General features: G+C 56.6%; 1 protein-coding gene across 1 annotated transcript; it reads left to right on the top strand.

The window, feature by feature from the left end:
• The first annotated feature begins 97 nt into the window (after positions 1-97).
• MRPL28 (mitochondrial ribosomal protein L28) lies at positions 98-3,168 on the top strand. The gene is made up of 5 exons (XM_032703921.1): positions 98-449; positions 535-687; positions 1,523-1,657; positions 2,228-2,314; positions 2,750-3,168. Exons 1-5 carry the CDS (start codon positions 162-164, stop codon positions 2,825-2,827), a joined length of 741 nt encoding a protein of 246 aa, XP_032559812.1. The 5' UTR covers positions 98-161; the 3' UTR covers positions 2,828-3,168.
• Positions 3,169-13,778: the final 10,610 nt, after the last annotated feature.

The following is a 13,778-nucleotide window of genomic DNA, read 5'->3' as shown; positions in this document are numbered from 1 at the left end:
CCCCAGGGCGCCATCCCCTCGCACCGACCAGGCGAAACGCGGGCGCGGCGCGGCCCCTCGCGGCCGCCGTCGCGCCCCACCCGCGGCAGCGGGGCGGAAGCGGAAGCGGCGGTGCCGGCGGGCGGTGCCGGCGGTGGGTCCCGGTGCCGGGTCCGGGGGCGATGCCGCTGCACCGGGTCCCGCCGCGGCTCTGGCCGGCGCTGCGTCTGCGGGAGGGCATCTGCGCGCGGCTGCCGCAGCACTACCTGGCCTCGCTGGAGGACGACACGCCGCCCACGCCGGTGCACTGGCGGCCGCACGGCCAGCGCTACCGGCGCAACCCGCGCACCGGGGCCCGCGAGCGCGTGCAGGACGTGCCGGTGCCCGTGTACTTCCCGCCCGCCGCCAACGAGGGGCTGTGGGGCGGGGAGGGCTGGGTGCGCGGCTTCCGATACGCGCGGAACGACAAGGTGAGCGCCGGGCCGGGGTCACCGGGGACCCGCGGGGGGGGGACCGGGAGAACGGCCCCGTCCCTGACGGCCCGGCCGTGCCCAGCTCTCCACCAGGCTGCCCAAGACGTGGAAGCCGCAGCTGTTCCGGCGGCAGTTCTACAGCGAGATCCTGGACGCCACGCTGACCATCACCGTCACCATGCGCACCCTCGACCTCATCGACGCCGCCTTCGGCTTCGACTTCTACATCCTCAAGGTGCTCAGGGGCTCCCGGTGCAGCTGGTGGGGCTGTGCCCACCTGCCCCTGGGTGGTGGAACAGAGTCAGAATGTCCCGAGCTGGGAGGGACCTACGAGGATCATGAGTCCAACTCCTGGCCCTGCCCAGGACACCCCAACAATCCCACCCTGTCCCTGAGAGCATTGTCCAAACACTCCTTGAGCTCTGGCAGCCTTGGGGCCATGACCACTGCCCTGGGGAACCTGATCAGTGCCCAACCACGCTCTGGGGGAAGAACCTTTTCCTGAGATCAAACCTAACCCTCCCCTGGCACAGCTCCAGCTGTTCCCTGGGTCCTGGCACTGCTCACACAGAGCAGAGATCAGAGCTGCCCCTCCCCACTCCCCTTTCTGAGGAAGCTGCAGAGGAGTGATGGACTAAACTAAAACACATGGAGTTCCACCTCAGCATACTCATGGAGATGGCCCAAAGTTGTGCCGGGAGGTTGGGTTGGATATCAGGGAAAGGTTCTTCACCCAGAGGGTGGTTGGGTGCTGGAAGAGGCTCCCCAGGAAAGTGGGCTGAGTGGTGTCTCCCCAGTCTCCTCCAGGCTGAACAGCTGCTGCTGTTAATGTTTTAGTGCAGGCCTAAAGCTCCCAGCCTTTAATACCCTCTTGACTGGAGCTCTTGATATTAAAAACCAGAACCATGATCAAAGTGGCTCCAGAACAAACCCAGCGGATCTTTCCCCTCTCACAACGTGTGTCCTGAGCACCTCTGCAGTGCATGGATAACTTTCCAGTGCTGTCTGAGTGCTGGCAGACTGGCCAGCTGGTCCCTGGGTGCAGTTTGACTCCAGCTCTCTTTCCCCAGACCCCCAAAGCTGACATGTGCTCGAAGCTGGGGATGGACCTGAAGCGGACGATGCTGCTGCGCCTGGCACGGAGGGATCCCAGCCTGCATCCCAACGACCCAGCCAAGAGAGAGGCCATCTATGACAAGTACAAGGTGGGTGCCTGGCCTGCAGTGCCCGCCCTGGGGTTTGTCCAGGCTAGTGGTGCCCCAATCACCACCAGTGGTGGTGCTCCAGGGTGTAGGCAGAGAAAATCTAAACATCACCAGGTTTTCCTTGTCTCTCTGTGGGTTCCCAATCTCTGTGCTCACCATTTAGGAGCACAACAAGCAGTACTTTTGCTGTGATTTGAGATCAGTGAGAGAGTCTGCAATAAGCACAGTGAGGAGCCCAGAGTGCCCCTGGGCTGTTCAGTTTTGTGAGCTGGGGGTGGTTGCCAGCGTGGAAACACCACCAGCACCCACAGTCCATGGAGCTGTGCTGAGAAACAGCCCCAGAACTACACAAAAGAGAGCTGCAACTGCAGATCAGATAAAGCAGGACCCCTGCTAAGGAAGGAGGAGAGCAGGGAAGTGGGATTTGGTTGCCAGAAATGAGGGAAGAGTGTTATAAGATTTGTCCACAGTAATGTTCTTACTGGATCATCTTTATGTCCTGGGCATAGAGAGGATTTGTATCTTGGTCACCTACAAAGATTGTACCACCTGCTCCTCCTTTTACCACAGGAATTTGTGATCCCAGAAGAGGAAGCTGAATGGGTTGGCTTGAGTTTGGTAGAAGCCATAGAAAAACAGAGGCTCCTGGAAAAGAAGGTGAGTTCCTGAGGCAGTGCTCAGCACTGAGGTGTCGTGGTTGCACATCCAGCTGAGCTGAGCACTCCTGAGCCACAAACCCTGTGGGGCTCCAGCTTCTTCAGGGATATGTTCACCCACATGCTTCAGGACAGTTCTGATGGTGGGCAACGAGGGGAGGGAGGGAAGGTTTTTAGAAGGAAAGGAATCTCTTGGAGCTGCTGATGTTTCTCATGTGCTGTCAGGACTGGGGAAGCTGCTGAATGTCCCACACAGGTGCCTGTCATCTCTGAGGGAGGACTAGAGAGCTGAGCAGCAGCTGTGGCTGGAGGATCAGCCAGTGAAAAAAGCCTGGTCACATCTTCCTCTGGTTTTACCTGTCAGCACTCCCTGGGCTCCCCACTGCACTGCTCAGGTTCACTCCTTCTCAGTGGTGTCTCCTCTGCTCTGTTGCAGGACCCTGTCCCACTCTTCAAGGTGTATGCTGAGGAGCTTGTCAACCAACTGAAAGAACAGGCAGCCCAGAAACAGTAGAAGAAAACAAACTTTTGGAGCAGAACCCCTGCTGTGGATGGAGCTGTGGGGTTCAGTGGGTCTGCTGTCTGAACCACACTGGTGGGGAAGGGGCCACATGACGAGTGTGCCCAGGAGCATGTTATTGAAGTCTAATGACAGCCTAAATTCAGTGAGGACCTGCTCCTGTGGGCTGAGGAAGGAGTTTCTGTGCTGTGGCCTCTGAGAGCGTTCCTGTCAGACTGACTTAGTGTGGTTTTTTTGCCTGTACAAGCAGTTGGCTGCTGTTGAGAGCTTGATCATGATATAAAATGAAATATATTTTGGGAATATCAGTAAACTTTTCTAACTTTTCTCTGATACTTACTGCTCATTAGTGTGTTATAGCAGGGACTGTGAGTCACTGTGCTGGTGTAACTCAGATCAGTCCCCAGCCTTGTGCAGCAGAGATGGTTGTGCCCCCAAAAGTGTGTCCCCAAACCCCTGCCTCAGCAGGTGGGGCTGGGCCACACAGCTCACTAACCTTTGGGTTACTGCACTGTTTCTCTTTGAAATTGGTGACTTTAAAATCTTTTATTTTGTACAAATGTAGTTGAAATGGGTGTTGAAGCCTTTGCTGCTGTCTGGCAACGAGGGATTGCAAAGCACTTGCCATAATTACAGGCTGGTGAACAGCACTGTGTGTCCCTGGTGTTGTTTGGAAGCTTCGTGGTCCTGCATTGGGTTTCTGGGTGGATCAAAACCAGTCTCTCCCCTTCTCCCCTCAGCTCTGAGGGGAGGGACAAGCGCAGAGCTTGCAGGCTGGACCTTTTGTGAGCTGTATCTCTGGATCATTACTTGCCCCTAGAAGAGACTTCTCCTTAACCATGTTTTGGGCTGAGACATTCCCCCTCTCTGGTTCATCAGGGCAAGTGCACCTCTCCATTTGTGAGCCACAGTGACTGAGGAGAGAGAAACTGGGCTTGTAGAGCAGAGTCTGGTTTGTCCCCTCTGCACTGGAGTGGAGTAGGACCACGGGGGAGTGGCACCCAGTGCCTTAAAGATTTGGGGGAGAGGAGGTGCAGAGGCAGTCGCTGGGTAAGCACAGAGCCTCTGCAGGGCTGTGCTGGGGGTTGGGGTGAGGGACGTGGTTGAGTTGAATGTGATCTAAACAGCAGCGTTTCATGAAGATCAGACTTCTCCACTGCTCCTTGGGCCAGGGAAGGGGCTGGAGTCCTCCCCAGGGGTTCTTGAGCCCCCCAGGGGAGTGTGGCACAGCCCCTGACTGGTAGGGCTGGCTGGTTAGGACTGCCAGGCTGAGGCTGTGCTGCCTCTGCAGGGGCACGGGAGGGACAGGTTGGGTGGCAAAAGCTGGGATGTTTCCAGCCTGTGTGTCCCGGCTCCAGTGAGTCCAGGTTCTCAAGAGCAAACTGGCACAGAAGGTCACATTTGCCTAATTAATGATTGTGCAGCTAGGCCAGCACAATGAGATTTGCTTATCTCCTCTCTCGGCTGCAACTGAGCTGAGTGGGAAGCTGCTGCCCAGCTCCTGGGGGACCCTGACACTCTGCCCTCGTTAGAGATAATTAGCTGGGACAAGCTCCTTGTTTGACAGCTCTGCTCATCATTAGGGCCAGCACAGCTCATGCATTTTAATGCAGCTCCCAGCAAAGCTCCAGACCGTGGCTCTTTCCTGGCCCCCCTCCATGGCTCCGCTGGAACGTGCCGGCACAGCCCCGGCCCCTCGAGCCTGGCTGGCGCCTGCCTGGGTCCTGCTCTCAGCCCTGTGGGGGTCCCGGGTGCCTCACAGCTCCCCAGCAGTGAGGGGGCTGTTTGGGATGGCTGGGGGGGCAATTAGGAGCTGCTGCTCTGGACCAGGGGTGGGAGGGTTGGGACTGGGAGTTCTGGCTGCTTGTCCTCCCGTAGCCAGTACCGCCTGTCCTTGGACCTGACTGTCCTTAGTGCTGCTCACTGTACAGGATCTGCGGCCTGGGGAAGGTTTGCTGGGTGATGAAGGGTAGAAGGAGCTTTTGGCCAGACCTGGGGCGAGCTCCTGTCGCACTGGGTGCAAGGGGTGCTGACAGAGGCACTGCAAGAGTGCAGCGGGAGCTTCTCTCTGGGAAGGGGGATGTGGAGAATCCTGACTTCTCAGCTGGAGCCCTCCATTCTCTCATCCTGCCTTTGCTGAGAAACCTTGCCCTTGCTCTTTTCCTTACACCCATGTTGCATGTGGCCAGGAGATTCCCCCCAAGGATGTTCTTTCATGGAGTGCTCTGCTGCCTTGAAGAAAATGGGAAGCTGTGGACCAGGGGTGCTGCAGGCTCCAAGGAAGCAGAGTTGGAGCACACAGAGCTGGCTGCCCCTCTGCTGGGCACAGAACCAAATGTCTCAGGTGGGGAGGGAGCCCCTGTGCAGCATTTGGGGTAGTCTGGGCTATGACACCCCCAGCCAGGCTCCCTTGAGGAGATGGAGGAACAGCTCAGGGCACAGTGTTAGACCTGTCCTGGTTTTACACCTGCTCATCTGCAGCCCTGACTGCAGCCAGAGAGCTTGGTTCTGCCTGGGGGAAGGTGGTGGTGGTGGTGTTTCCCTGTCTAGCTGGGCTCAGTCTGGCAGCTGGCTGGTTCCTGCACTTCCCTGACAAGGGAGGGTCAGAGGAGCTGGTACTTTTCCATTACAACATGCTCCCAGGAAGCACAGATGCCACAAACCCATGGGTGCAAGTTGGGTGCTGTCAGCTCGAGGTTGCAACTCCAGCCCAGGACAGGGGAAGGGCCTGGCTGCCAAGCACAGCTCAGACCTGAGCACTGCCTCAGGCTTCCACAAAGGTCACCAACCCACTGCTCCTGGCCCGAGGCCAAGCACTGGGAGTGTTGGAGGATCCTGAGGATCCCAGGCCCTGCAAATACCAACACCAGGCTGGGAGCAGAGAGCAGGCAGCTGGCAAGGACGTGACAGCCACCAACAAGCTGCCAGAGAGCCCTGCCCAGGGTCACCTTGGGCTTGGCAGCTAAAGACAAGGGATAGCAGTGCTTGGAAGGGGGAACAGGGAAAATTATCTCACTGAGGCTGCAGTAGAAGGAAGGCAAGTGGCAGGCTGGGAGATGCCCGAGTGCTGATATCTGGGAAGGTAGAAGGTCAGTCTAGGACTGAGGGATTCCTGTTTAATTCGTTCCTCAGGTGACAAAAACATGCCATTCTCTTTAACAGTCCCAGCAAGCCACAAATATGAAACTGCCCCTTGGAACGTGATATTTGGTCCCACGTGCCAGCTGTGGAGGGGGCTTGGTGTGGAACCATCCTCAAACCCAATACTGCAAAGTAATAAAGCAGAGAAAAAGGTTAATTGGGGAAAGTACCTAGACTGGAAAGGCCTTGAGTGGGATGGCTGGACTAATCCTGCCATTTAGCAGTGGCAGGACACAAGTACAGACTGCACAGTTCTGAATTCTGAGGGCTGGGATCTTGAATCAACATTCGAATTTTGTCTGTTTCACTCGTGATTCCCAGCAAGTCATGGATCCAAAAACCAGCTTGAGGTGAAGGCTGTGTTTCTCAACAAACTCACTTCCTTGTCCATTCATGAATTAAACACCATTTCCCTCGTAAATTCCCAACTAACCTCTCTGTACTTAAACAGAGGAGTATTTGGGGAGTATTAGCAAAAGCATCATGTCCCTGCCTTTCCTGCTGGTCTCATAGGTAAGCCTGTCTTTTCCCTCCTGGCTTAGAGGTTCTTGGTTTGGAGTTGCCATTGCAAAAGGATGTGACTTTTGGGAATGCTGTGAATCATCCCAAACCTGGTGTCAGCACAGGTCAAAAGGTAGCCTGGAAGTCATCCCACATCCTATGGAGTTTATTAAGAACAGATGAGAGTTAGAAACTCACCTGGGCAAATCCAGCAAATCCTTTCAAACATTGCTGTGGTTTCATTTGTTTTCAAATGAAATGGGGTTTGATTCCTACCAGGCAGCTGGACTGGAATGCTGAGGCTGTTGGGGCTGGGGGTACGTGCTGTGCTCACCCCCACAGCTTTGCTCACTCCTTGGGATTTGCTCTGTGGTGTTTAGAGGCAATGATAAACATCCTGGTGGCTCTGCCAGTGAGTAACCCTTGTGACAAATCATTCTGGATTTTTGGGATCAAGACGGAGCCAGGCTCGTTGCAGAGGGAAGGGTAGAAGGCCATAGGGATTGGTGTGGGAAATGCTGGCTGGACATAAGGAAAAGCTTCCCCAGGAGGGTGGTGCAGTCCTGGGACAGGGTCTGGAGAGGTGGTGGCACCTCTGTCCTTGGAGGTTTTCAAAAGGACAGGGGGAGATGCTGAGTGACCCCCTGGAGCCTTGCAACCAGTTCTGCTTGGAGCAGGAGCCTGGGCTGAGACCTCCAGAGGTCCTCCCAACCTCACTGATCTGTGCTGCAGCTTCTGCAAGGCAGTTCCTCCCTGCAAAGCAGCCACCAGCTCAAGGAGGGGGTGAGTCAGGGCCTGAGGAACACCAGCTCCCAAGTGCTGGCTGGAGGGGAAGGGCTGTGTCTGGGCAGGGGCAGAGGGAGTCCAGTAGCTCTGCTCCCTCCTTCCTCCAGGGAATGGACAGTCACCATCCTGCATAAACCTCCTTCTGCAGCCACAGGCTGCGCTCTCTCTTCTCCCAAGGAATTGTCTTGGGGGCCAAGGCATCACCTCCAGAAGTGGCTGTGGGCAGGGATGGCAGGATGGAGCCCTTGGCTGCACACTGGATCACCCAGAGCCCAGCAAAGTAGAGCAGCAACAACCCAGCACTGCATGGGCATCCCTGGGGCTGTGCCCAGCAGAAGGCCCATGAGTGACTGCTGGCTTTGCCAGTCCTGCTGGTTCCTGACACTCTGCTCATCCTGGCCAGCTGTCCCAGCCCTGGAGGGGACGAGGCAGGAGAGGGAATGGCCAGCTGTGTCATGGCTGAGCTGGTGGTCTGATGGTCACTGAGTGCTGTGTCCTGCCGTGGGCAGGACACGTGGCTCAGGGTGACACAGCCAGGGGAGACCATCCTGCTGCCAGCCACAGGGTCTGATAGAGCCTGGGGAGGGAGGAGGAGAGGTGGAGAGGGACATGGGGAGCTTAGTTTTTATGGTAAGGAGTCATAAGAAAGAAAAAACCAACTCATAAAATCTACATATGCAAATTAATCACCCAAAGCATCTACTCCCTGAGGTGCTCCTGCTGCAATCCCTCCTGCAGCCATGTGCTGAGCTGGGCTGGGGCTGCTGGACCAGGCGAGCTGGGCACACAGAGCACAGATGGATATGTGGAATTACCTCCATCCCCAGCTCCTGCCACACACCGTGGGCTCAGAGCAGGTTCCTTGGCTGCAGGAGGAAGGGCTGGGGGTGCACAGAGCAGCTGTGTCAGTGCACAGAGCAGCCGTGTCAGCTCCAGACTGGCCACAGGAGCCTTTGCCTGGCTGGACTCTGTTCTGTGCATCCATTGCAAGACTTTTCCAGGCAGCCATCACCATGGTAACGCTGGAAATGGTGCTGGTTCAGGTCAGTCAGAGCACTCACAAACATAGAAAATGGCATTTCTGAGACAGGAGCAGGGCTCTGCTCCCACAGGCTCTGGGTACCCAGGGATGGGGCTGCTCAGAGAAGATCCTTGCACCCTGGTGCTCCCTGGAATATGTCCCCTGAGCTGGAGTGAAAGGTGGTGGAGGGAGCACGTGGGACAGGAGATGCTGGGGAAACGGGAGCAGCACAAAGTGAGCTTCTCCAGCAGCACTCTGGGCGTGGATGGGGCTGGGATGGGCAGAGCTCATCCCTGGGATGACCTCAGGGTCTGAGGGATGGAGCAGGCATTTCATGGAGCTGCATCCTCACCCCATGTATCAGAACCATCCAGCACCGTGCTGGGGTTTCCCAGCCATCACTGGATTATTCATCCATGTAAGCAGAGTCTGCTCCATGTCGGGAGGACAGCTCAGCTCGCTGCTCTACAACCAGGCTGGGTTTTTCCCTGTGTGCCTTTTTAAAGGCTGGACTCTGCTGTTTAACCCCCTGGACAGTCCTGTAAGGTGCTTTCGAGCTCCTCCTGGCCAGCCCTTACACTGTCCCGAGCAAACAGAGATCCTCAGCAAACCCAGCCACCTCCTCTTTCCCAGCTGTTCCAGAGCCCTTGGGGCTGCCCTGCCCTTCCCACCACTGCAGGATGCCTACTTTGTGCTTCAACCAGGTATTTATTCCCATGGGGACTTGCCCAAACATTCCAAGGCACCTTAATTTCCCTGACAGCCCTTAATATGGACCCCTCCTGTATGTGCTAGGAGACCCAAGTGGATTTTCCTAGCTGAGTCTCACCTGCCCAGCAGGATGTGAGGTGACTCTGCCCACATAGTCCATCACTATCCACGTGTCCACTGTTTTTTTATTCCTTATGATCTGTCCCTGCAGTTCCAAGGCTGGGCAAAGATCTGACTTCAATTTAGTCCTCCTCCTAAAAGCCATGCAAGGATTTGGGAACTTTCAAGGGGTGGAAAGTTACTCCTAACTTCAAGCTGGCCTTGCTCCAGCTTTGGGAATAGAGCCTTGTCACACTCTGCTCCCAGTGCAGGGCTTCTCCATACCTGGGATTTTCTCCTCTTTCTCACACTTTAACCTCTTAGTCTTTTTAACACTGAGCTTCAAGTCTTGCTGTGAGGCTTTTCCTCTAGAAATCAACAGCTTTTGCTTTTTCTTTTTACAGCAGTTCTCTACCACTGATTTAAAGCGTGGGACCTGTGTGCAGCACCAAAAATTGGGGGAAATCTCCTTGGATGCAGCCACTGGGATAGCAGGTTTCCACCCAGCCAGGTGGTCCCGGGATGTGCAGATCCAGAAGTGCAGAGTTGGAAAATCACCTGTACACAGATCTGCTTGCCCTGCTGAGCTCCCCTCTCCTCTGTGAATGCTGTGTCACCTGTTACTGGTTTTCCCTTGTTTTCTGCATGATACACTGCAGAAAAAGATGAATTAAGGCCTTTTCAGGGCTCTGTGGAAGTACATTTTCTAAGGGAGTTTGTGGAGCCACTCTCTGAGAGGAGGAGCAGGCGGTGGGTCCCTTGTGGAGGGACCAGGAGGTCCCTGGTGGCGAGAGGGGACAGCAGTGGTGGGAAAACAGGGAGGAGGGTGACAAGACCCTGGCATGGGAGCTGGGCAGTGGGTGCATGTGGTAAAGCTGTGGTGGCTGTGGCTAAAACCACGCTGGCTTGGAGCCGTTGAGCCGGGAGTTGCCATGGCAACGGCTGGAGGATGCTCGGAGGGCTCTGCCGCCACGGCCAGGCCTCGGTCCCAGCCCCAAGCACAGGTGAGGCTCCCCTTGCTGGGAGGCTGCAGGTACCTGGGGAGGTACCAGCTTGTGCTCAGCAGAGAGGGAGCAATCCCCTTTCAGCCAAGCCCCAAAGCACCTCACAGAGGAGCTGCCTTTAACAGAGAGAGAAAACACAAGCAGGAGAGCAGCCCCAGGCAGGGCGGGACCCACAACCCATCAGCAGCCTGTGCTGAGGGTCCCATCCCTGATTCCCAAACCTGCCACCCGTGCCTGGCAGAGCCTGGAGAGCCAGCTCCTGGCTCAGAGCACAGCTGGGGCTGTGACACCGTCCCTGGTGTGGCTGCAGGTTATGGACCCACTTGCTGCTTCGCTGCCCTGCAGTTACCCTGCAGTTACCCGGGCGCTGCAGTGCTTGGCTGGATCGGGGCTGGAGTGTTTGTTTGAGCTGAGCCTTCCCAGCCACTCAGAGCCGGCTGCTGGCCCGAGTGTGGGTGGCGAGAGCCCAGGCCTTTGTGCCTCCTTTTGCTTGCCCTGGCCCTGCCTTGATGGATTCCTCCCTCTTGCTGGCTGTGAGGAGGGAATGGGAAGAGGACCTTGGACCTCAAGCCCACCCTGCTCCTCATTCACTTTGCTGCCCACAAGCTGTCCATTTTCCCCAGACCTCTTCAGCCTTTGGTCTCCATTTTCCTGGAATTGCTGTTCCATGCCAGTGACAACCAACGGGAGCAGAAGTGTCCTGTGTGTCCTGTGTGGCTGTTCCAGCTGGTGAGGCTGGGCTGGGCTGTTTGCTCTTCCCTGGCTGCAGCATCCATCCCTGGACCATGAGGGTGGAGCCAGGACCCTATGCCCATCTGCAGAACCCACCCAGCCATGAGCACAAACCCCTGTCCAGGCTCACAGGTCTGGTGACAAGCCCTGTGTGTATCCCTCTGTTCATCATCGTTAACACCCTCCAGAGTAACAAGAGGTTCCATGTCTTGCAGACCCAGCTTGGAATGGCTCAACATGAAGACACAGTTCTGGGATGAGCACAGCCAGGACCACACTTCCTCGTCCTGGCCAGCACTGCCAGAAGGTCCCACAGAGCCAGGGAAAGGGCTGGCTGAGCCAGGCAGTGTTGGTTCCCTGGCAGGAATCCCTCTTGCTGTGAACAGGAAGGAGGGAAGAGGTGATGGAGGAACTCTTCAGCCCCATCCTGGCTCTTGGAATGAGCAAGTGGGGAATCCCTATGGGAGACAGAAGAAGTGGCTGGTAGGGCATTGTGCCACTCCTTGGAGGAGGAGGATGGTGAGGGCTGATGGTGATGAGGTGTGATGGCGCAAGAAAGCCCTGGCAAAGAGGCATTGTGCAATGGGAGCGATGGGAAAGGCTGGCCAAGGGAGGCACCACGTTCTGCAACAGCCTTCAAAGAGTTTCCCTAAGTGTTGCTGCTCTTCAAGGCTTCCTCCTCCAAGAAAAAAAAAAAAAGTAGGGAAAAAAGGAGATGAGGAAGAGCAATCTCTGGGTGTGGGATGAAAGAGGCCTGTCTTGACTATTTACCCAGCAATTATAAGTAAATCGGTGGTGCCTAACGGGGCCGGTTGCCATAGTGACGATGGGATGGAAGGACCAGCATTTGGTCCTGGCTGCAGCCAATCAGGCTGGGAAGCCCAAGCTGCAATATAAAGTAAAGATTCCCATCTTCCAGCCACGCACTTGCCAAGAAAGGGAAATAGGTTCAAGAGTCTGGGGAAAAAAAGTGCTGCGGCCGGCGGCAACCAGGGCGGCTGCTCCCGTCATGGCGGACTGCGAACGCCCGGGCAGGTGAGAATCCCAACTCTCCCCATCTCCCGCTCATTGTTCTCCCGCGCCGCGGTCGCTCCGCCGCCCCACCCCACCCACGCCGCCGCCCCGACCCCCTCGCCCCGGCACCCACAATGGAACCCCCCTTCGGGCGGGAGACAAAGAGAGGCGGGTGGAGAAAGGCTCCACCATTCTCCCCAAATTGCCATCGTAGGCCTTTCAAATCAAATTTCGCAAAGCAGCTTCATCAAAGGCCCCCGGCTGAGAGGCACGAGCCCCATATTCCTGCCCCCCCCCCCCGGCAGGTCTGGGGTGGCGCGGTGATCCCATACAAAAGTCGGCACCGCTCCAGAAGTGTCTTTGCAAAAAAAAGAGAAAAAAAAAAAGAAGAAAAAAGAGGGGGGGGAAAAAAAAGGGGGTGGGAGGATATGGAGATAAAAAACGCAAGCGAGAAAGAGCGGCGCCTAAATTGCTCGTCGTCTCCCCATCTCATTACTGGCGACTTCTGAGGACGGATATTTCCAAAGGCTGCGATGAAAGACTTGTGAATGGAGCCCCCCCCGGATGAGATCAAAGCCCAAGGCCGGGACGCCAGGGTGTGCCGGAGGAGGGGGTGAGCCACGGCAGCGCCGCAGGATGCTGGGGGGAGCCTTCCTCCCCTGCTGCCACTGCCCTCCATGTTTCCCGGTGTCGCTGCCGCCGCTGCCTGACCCATCTTGCAATGGAGACCACGGACAGCGGCCAGATCCCAATGGCTGAAACCGAGACGAGCAAACTCTGTTGGCTCACAGTTCGGCAACTCTCCCAAAATTCATGGTTAATAAAGGAGCTTATCCCGTCCGAGACCTCTCCAGGCACCTCGAATTGCAGATGAGCGGGTGGCTTCCCCACCGCTTGAGCCCACTCCTTAGGTCTCTTCTCTCCCCACGCCGCGGCATCGCCAGCCTGGTGAGCCACCAGCAGAAGGGCCGAGGACAAAGGCAGGAGGACAGAAGTTGTGCCACTTTCCCTTCCCGCTGCCTCCCTTCAAACACGGGCTGTTTTCTTCTGCTCGGTGACAAATTCGGCTCCGGGCGGCGTTCCCACCACCAGCACCACCGGCAGCCGGGCGCCCCATCAGCGGCACGGAGAGCAAACTCACAGATGGTAAAATAAGAGAGTCGTGTAGGGTTCAAAGAGACCTTCTATGTCAATTGTTATATTATTAGGTAAACTCCAAGAAGAAAATCTTTTAATCCACTGTGGCTAATCCAGTCCACTTTTGTTGGCCAGGACATATTCAGCATCAACAAAAGGCTCTGGCCGACGGACACCGGCATACATAATGTATTGATAACTGCGGGAGCCGGCTCGGCGGCAGAAAGAGCCACTGCCCAGGCCGGCAGCGGGGGCCGGGAGGAGGATTTGCCCGACTTTTATCAGTTTTATTTTCATTTCAAAGAACCCGGCTGATATTTGCACTGCGCCGCTTTCCAGGGGAGCACAAAGAGGGCAGGGATGTTCCCAGCTCCGGCCGGCCCTGAAACCCCATCGGGACCCCACTGGGACTCTCACTCCTCGCCTCCTCCCCGGGGCAGCGACGGCTGCAAGGCCAGGTTTGTCCCAGGCCCGGTTTTGGGGTGATGGTTCCCATGGGGAGTTGGCAGCTGGGGCGGCTCCCCCCAGATCAGCCATCCTGGGCTGGCACAGTCCCCTGCAACTTATCTTAGGAAGATGCTGTTGCCCTGGGATGGAGGGAATCACCTTCCATAAGGACATGGGATACAACTGATGAGGGAACAGAACTGCCTGCACTGCGAAGGGCCGGTGTCACCGGGGAGAAGTGAAGAGTGGAGCCTGGGTAGACCTTGTCCTCCAAACACGGAGCAGCAGAGACCGGAGCCGAGGAACCTGGAAAGGAAATAAAACCAACGGCAGCAGAGGGCAGGTGGGACGT

This window comes from Chiroxiphia lanceolata, chromosome 16, assembly GCF_009829145.1.
Source record: "Chiroxiphia lanceolata isolate bChiLan1 chromosome 16, bChiLan1.pri, whole genome shotgun sequence".
Taxonomy (NCBI): Eukaryota; Metazoa; Chordata; class Aves; order Passeriformes; family Pipridae; genus Chiroxiphia; species Chiroxiphia lanceolata.
The sequence above is the reverse complement of the archived record's forward strand: the minus strand, read 5'-3'. Positions and strand labels throughout refer to the sequence as shown.